Source organism: Drosophila hydei, unplaced genomic scaffold, assembly GCF_003285905.1.
Source record: "Drosophila hydei strain 15085-1641.00,03,60 unplaced genomic scaffold, DhydRS2 tig00000063-arrow-pilon, whole genome shotgun sequence".
NCBI classification, from domain to species: Eukaryota; Metazoa; Arthropoda; class Insecta; order Diptera; family Drosophilidae; genus Drosophila; species Drosophila hydei.
The window spans coordinates 415535-422110 of NW_022045657.1; the positions used below are offsets into that span (position 1 = coordinate 415535).

A 6576-nucleotide genomic window follows, 5' to 3' on the forward strand; every position below is an offset into this window, starting at 1 on the left:
ACAGCCACTCAGCCAGCAGCCAGTCAGCCAGCAGCCAGCAGCTTGGCAACAAACTGCGTGCAAAATATCATTAATCATGATAATTTATATAGGCTGGTCAGCTTCATAAATATTACGTAGCAACCTGGTAGGCTTACCAATTTTAACGAACTTTACGCATAATTTAACATTCTTGTCGATGTCTCTTCGCATTTTATTTTTGTGAGTTTTTTTTTTTTTTTTGAATTTGAAAAAGCCAATCATTTGGCCATAAAATCAAACCAACAACTACCAAATTGCGATGGCATGATTTGGCTATTACCAATGGGCTTAATGGCCTAGACCTTTTATATAATCGCCTAGCAATGAGCACTTGAGCAACTACAGTTCATTGCCATTTACACTAAAAATAGCAGCACCTGGCAGCCGGAAAACTTTTGCAAAGCAACGCGAACGCCAACGCCAACTATAAATCCATGTGACATATTGCGTTGTCCGCATCAGTTTCAACCATACGGACTATATATACACTACATAATCTTATCTAAAACAAAACACTTTCTCAGCATTTCCATGCTGGTACGTACGCCACATAAATCACTGCGAAAGACACACAGAAAGAGAGAGAGAAGAAGAGTTAAAGATCTGATGAGCCAACTCGCTGACAATGGCACATCAAGTGGTGCAGCGTCAGCACCGAGCCACCCACGTCACCAGACAGTGGCAGCCAGCTCATTAGACTATCGAACATGTTGTCGAAAGAAAAACTATTTGTTTCCATTATATCCAAATTTTCAACATATCTAACTAGATACAAATATTTATAGCCACGAAACTTGTGACGTAGCTGATTTAAGTTTATTGCAAAGAAACAAAATTATATAATGCTCGAATCTGCATATTAAGCGTATCTCAACTTAATACAATTATGCTATTAAGTGTCGTTTAAGATACGGATATTAAGGCATACATTTGAAGATACAAATGTATCTTATAGATACTTAACTATCGTTTAACTAATCTGTTCGCAGTAAGTCCTAAACATTTGTAATGCGCTATTAAACTATTTTATTAGCTAACTGATTTCATCTTGACATATTTCTTAATTTAGTTTGCAGATACAAATGTATCTAGATATATCAAATAGAAAAAAGAACATCTTTAAAAATGTGCTTATTACACACATGGCGTCAAGTAATAAAAAAAACTAGCGGAATTATTGGCCTAAGTTTTTCTTTTGAACATGTCTATAAGATATGTAAGTTGTAGATATAAATGTATCTAGATACATATGGTTGCTGATGCACAAATTCCGAAATTTCAAAAGTTTTTAATATGATATAAGACCCAGCTAAATAATCTGCAAGAAATAGCTCATTCCGAACGGTTGCCCAATTCATAAAGATGTATCTAGATACATCTAGATTTGTATCTCAAGATGTTCAACAACTCGTGGGTCTTTTGTAAAAATTAATTTATTGTATTATGTGCTGAAAATGATATAATAGCTTTGGCCCTTTGGACACGCCACGTTGCGTTCTTCGGTCTGTGTTGAAATTCTCCCTGAATAGCCCTTAAGCGAGTGATTACAGTATTAATCATGTTAATGCCTTGGGCCGGGGGACTTACGCAGTATATGCAATTTGTTTGGAATGAAATGTTTAGGTATTTGGAAGTCCAGCTGGTTTTGGAAAGTTCTTAGCTAGCCAGCTATAACTTATATGCTTTATGTGCTCCATTGATGGGTCATAAAAATAAATAAAATAAACTTATAATCGTATAGGGAACAAAGCAAACATTTGTTGCGCTCGTTTTTGGACATTTATGGAGCTGTGAGCACAGTCTTTGATCTGCCACGGAAAAATAAGATGCGTATGCTATATAAAGAGGCCTATAGTATTTACCAAAAGCAATTAACACGCGGGCCACAAGGCGAATGACAGTGAAAGTAACTTGCAGCTTTGGTGCTCAAATCCGATGCAACAACTTACTTCATCAGCGCACTGAAGACGTGCCGTAAATTAAGTTATCAAAAAATCTGTCGGAAGCTTTTAGCATCTACCCGAAAAGAAAACAGAGTCGGGCTCAACGTCAACCACTTCAGTTAACTTCACACCTTGCACCACGCACCACGTACTAAATCAGTCGCATAATTGCCCACAGACCCAGACTTGGCGGTTAAAACCGTCAGGTAACCAGCTACACTCATATATCATTATGAAAATATGCACGCCCCCAGCAGTAGCAGCAGCAGCAGCAGCAATAGCAGCCGAAGCAACTGGAAGGGTTTGAGGTCAACTACAAGGATCCGGTCTGTGGTCCGTTAGCTGCCCAAGCAATTTGCAACTCGAGTTCCATTTGCATACCCTGGCCATTAAAAATAGGTAACAGGATATGATCACTTGATCTCGTCACACAGACGGAAGACTAATATGATTAAATAGATCTTGCGTCTCTTTCGCACTCTGTCGAATTTTCTTATATCAATAAAAAATTGATCATGGAACTTGTGTCTTTGAGCACGGCTCGAAAGCTATAAAATTAAGTTTATAGCTTGCATAAAGCATATTCAGTTAACAAAGAGTTATCTTGTGAAAAACTAGGTTGGACAAGAGCTACACTGTGCGGTATCTGCTAGTCGAGCACTTCCGAGTGGAGCACTCCAACTTGCTGTATGGTCTGACTTTTGGAGGTCGACAGCTTGTTGAACTGTCGGAAAATGCGTGGAAAAGCTCAGCAATTTACTCTTTAATTTGCGCAAGTGCCATACTCGCTGTTTGGCCAGACTTTCTAAACGTTTTCATTTCTCTATTCATTTTTTGGACAGTCATCTTAACCTACTGCTTGCCTTATCAATGCCGTAGAACAGTTAGAATGGCTGATAAACTAGCTGTGGACGGAAGCTAAGAGCTTGGCAAGTGCGTGATTTCTGTTTGAAAACTCATAAAAAACTCAACAACTTCGAGCAATAAAAAAAGCATTGCTTTGAGAAAGTGGTGGAGTGTTTAATATTACGCAATTACTATAAAAATCTTTTTCGGACACCTTCTAACCAAAGAAAAACAACCAAAATCGAAACATTTTTCGGACCAAATCTTAACAGCTGCACGTTATCGCGTGAGGCAGGCGCATGAAATCAAATTAACACCCGAGCTGCAGGCAGCAGCCACAACAACGTTCATTTTGTATCTACAACAGCAACAACAACAAAAACATGCATTATCTATGCAGCATCGCATCGCATCGGTGATGTCTCAATGACGCGATGACCGCGCGCGATTAAAAACGCGCGCAAAACCGGCCGCTCGCACAACAAGTTTTTCGGCTGCTTTTGTTATCAGCCTTGCAAATTGCCGCAGCAAAAAGCAACAGACAAAAATGAAGAAGAAGAAAAACTGTATGAAAATGAAGCTGTAAATTAATTTGGACAACAACTGGCGATCGGCTTAGCCGACTGCCTGCCAGGTTATGCAAATGCCCAGCTGATGAGTTGGCTGACTCATAAGCAGCAGTAGCAGCAACCGCTAATCAGGTCGTTCAGTACATTAAAGCAAGATTTATGCCAAGCAATTCAGCCTTAGCACACACGCACACGCACGCACAACATAAATTTATATGGCAAATAATACAATAGATGCCTCTCCTGGGCGCCCTGAACAGCAGCGACCGGCAGCATATTGCCAAATCAAGTGTCTGACTTAATGATGCTCAACATAAACAGGCTACGCTACAAATATTTTTCTTACATTTTTTTTTCGTACACATTTTCTTGGCCAAACGCAACGCCCCACCTGCTCCGCCCTCTGCTCGCCGCCAGAAAAACTTTTGAAACAAACACACATCTTTTTTTTATGAGAACTTTCAACTTGTGGACGCTGCTTGAGTGGGCGTGCCAAGTGATCTAAATATATACATATGTGTATAGAAACCAACACACACACACATAAACATATACATATATATATATATATATATATATATATATATATATATATATATATATATATATATATATATATTTATATATATATTTACTACATATTGCTTTGCTGATATTTCATATACGCATTAGTTTATTTGCTTGTTTATGTCGATGAAAAAATACGAAACAACATTTTGGGGCAAGTTTTTGTGGAAAGAGAACTTAAGCAACGGGGCGTCGACTTTGAAGTTAGTTTGGACAGCTTCTGACAAACATAAGGTCAAAGTTACTATCTCTGGCATTAAACAAATTCAGCTCGAAAGGTTTTCCTGTTGCTGTAAACATATTTTCATTTCGCATTGCTCAATTTTTACATAGCTTGAGGAAGCAAAAATCAAATAACAAATTATGTAATTAAATATATATAAGATGTTTATACATATATTTATATTTTTATACAGTTTATTACAGTTTTATGTAGTTCATTTTACAATTATGAAAAGTTTTATTTGTGTAACTTTTATTATGGGATTTTTTTGGCTGTTAAGTAATATAAAAATAAATAAATTTTTATCTGTTTGGCGCATTTAAGTAATTTAAAAATCATATGAGTTCTAGCTTCAGTCTTTGATTTTTGGTTCAATAAACGAAATCATTCTAAATATTTATATATTTATATTTATATTTATATAAATATTTGAATTTCATAAAGAATTATTTCTTTTAATTTTAAAATTGTTTAAGGCAAATAAATACATTCTGAATGTGTTTAAGAGCTTTGCATTTATATATTGTTATTCGAAGTATTCCAATAATATGCCTTTTCTAAATATGTCAATCAATATATGAATCAATCTAAGTCACATCAAATCAGACTCGATTTCTACCTTATAAATAGCGCTTATTATAGAGAAATATACTCACTGTATTCACTCTGCTCGTCCTGTGTGCCGTTGACGGTGCCATCTGGCAGTATTTGTAGTATACGATTCTTCATATATAACTGTATTTTGCGCGATGGTCCCGCCAAATGGGAAATGGTGGAGCGTTCGTTACGATCCAAATTGCTGGGATTATTGTTGAATATGTTGCTGTTGCTGTTGCTGTTGTTGGGATTGTTGTTATTGCTACTATTTATGTGTAGATTATTTCTAGAGTTATTCAGTCTTTTCGATTTCGAACCAATGAAATTGCTGTTGCTATTGCTGTTGCTGTTGATGTTGGTGGCAGCATCTGCCTGCGACTGTTGCTGCTGCTGCCGTCTCTGTTGCAGTTGCTGATGATGCAGGTGCTGATGCTGATGCCGTATGCTGCGCTCTGTGCGTGAGAGTATGGCCAAATGTTCACGTGGCGCAGACGAGAAAATGAAGCCCAATCGATCTGCATCGGCAACTGTTGCTTCTGTTGTGATGCTGCTGCTTCGGCTGCTGCTGCTGCTGCTGCTACTGCTGCTGGGTGTTGCTATGGTGGTTGTGTTTATGGCAGTTAATTGATTTGTGTTGTTTAATGTTCGCATATTAAATTCAGCGCTAATACTTTGATTGTGCTCTATACTATATTCACGCCTCAGCAGAGAGAGAGTACTATTATGACTATGATCACTTTGTATAGAACTATTACTACTATATTGATTATTGTTATTGCTATTGTTATTACTACTGTTTGTTTGCGTACTGTTTGTGTCTTGGCTCGACATTGTCGTTACGACAAACGACAGACCCGCCCGGGGCTCAACCGATAAAAGGAGGGCGCCCAGCAGCGCCAGGGCCCTCCAATTCAAGCGCAGGTTTCTTCGCATGAAAGATTACAATTACAGTTGCACAAGAGTTGTTGCTGTTGATGTTGCTGTTGCGGTTGCTGTTGCTGTTGCTGTTGCTGTCACTTTTGCTTTTGCTGTTGTTTTTCGCTTTTCTCTTCCTCTTTGATTTCAAAGTCCTTTTCTGCTTTGTTGTTTATAAAATTTGTTGCTGCCTCAAGTTTGTCAGTTGTTGCTGGGCGTGCGACACGCCCTTAAATATCGTTGAAACATATGAACGCCCCGTTTAAGTAACCAAAAAAAAAAATAAAGTTATATGTCTACATTCGTTTCGTTGTGTGTTTTTGTTGAATTTTTCTTGCTTTGTATGTATTTATTTTTTTTAGTGTATTCGTTTTCTTTTAGAGTTCTGTGTTCCAGTTGACAACAAATTTTCGCCGCTAGCTGGCAAGAAATTTAGGTTATCATATCGTGGACTTGTTGAACACTTTTCAATTTCATAGATTCATGTCTTTCCTTATGTTGCTGTTGCTGCTGCTGTTGCGGATCTTCATCTTCGTCTTCCTCGCTGATATTGCATTTTATCAACTCCAATGACTTCCTAGTCATGTCAGCACAGTCAGTAGCGGTGTTTCAAGTCTGATAATCAAACCACGCAACTAATTTCGTTGCTATTGCTATTGCTAGAGCCTTAGGTCTGTGGTTGCAACGCCAACATGTTGCACTTTCAAAACTATAAAGAAAGAAGGTCAAAGCAAAGGTTATTGAAAGCGAAGGTATTTGAACAACATTGAAATTACAAATTGGTTTTTTAAGAAAAACCCGTTAAAAGGTTAATTAGATACTTTTAGTACTAAGCTAAATTTTTGTTACATCCAAAATCACAGATATCTACAATTATATAAATATATATCTTTTA

General features: G+C 37.4%; 1 protein-coding gene across 3 annotated transcripts in view; it reads right to left on the bottom strand.

Annotated features, from left to right (window-relative positions):
* LOC111604994 (uncharacterized protein DDB_G0271670) overlaps nucleotides 1-5788 on the bottom strand; it is a 44983-nt gene extending 39195 nt beyond the window's left edge. For 2 of the 3 annotated variants that reach the window (XM_023323312.2, XM_023323313.2), the window contains exon 1: nucleotides 4826-5788. In XM_023323312.2, coding sequence (XP_023179080.2) covers nucleotides 4826-5699 — 874 coding nt within the window. In that variant the 5' untranslated portion in view covers nucleotides 5700-5788. The remainder of the gene's footprint in view (nucleotides 1-4825) is intronic. The other variant, XM_023323314.2, reaches the window with a different exon arrangement.
* Nucleotides 5789-6576: the final 788 nt, after the last annotated feature.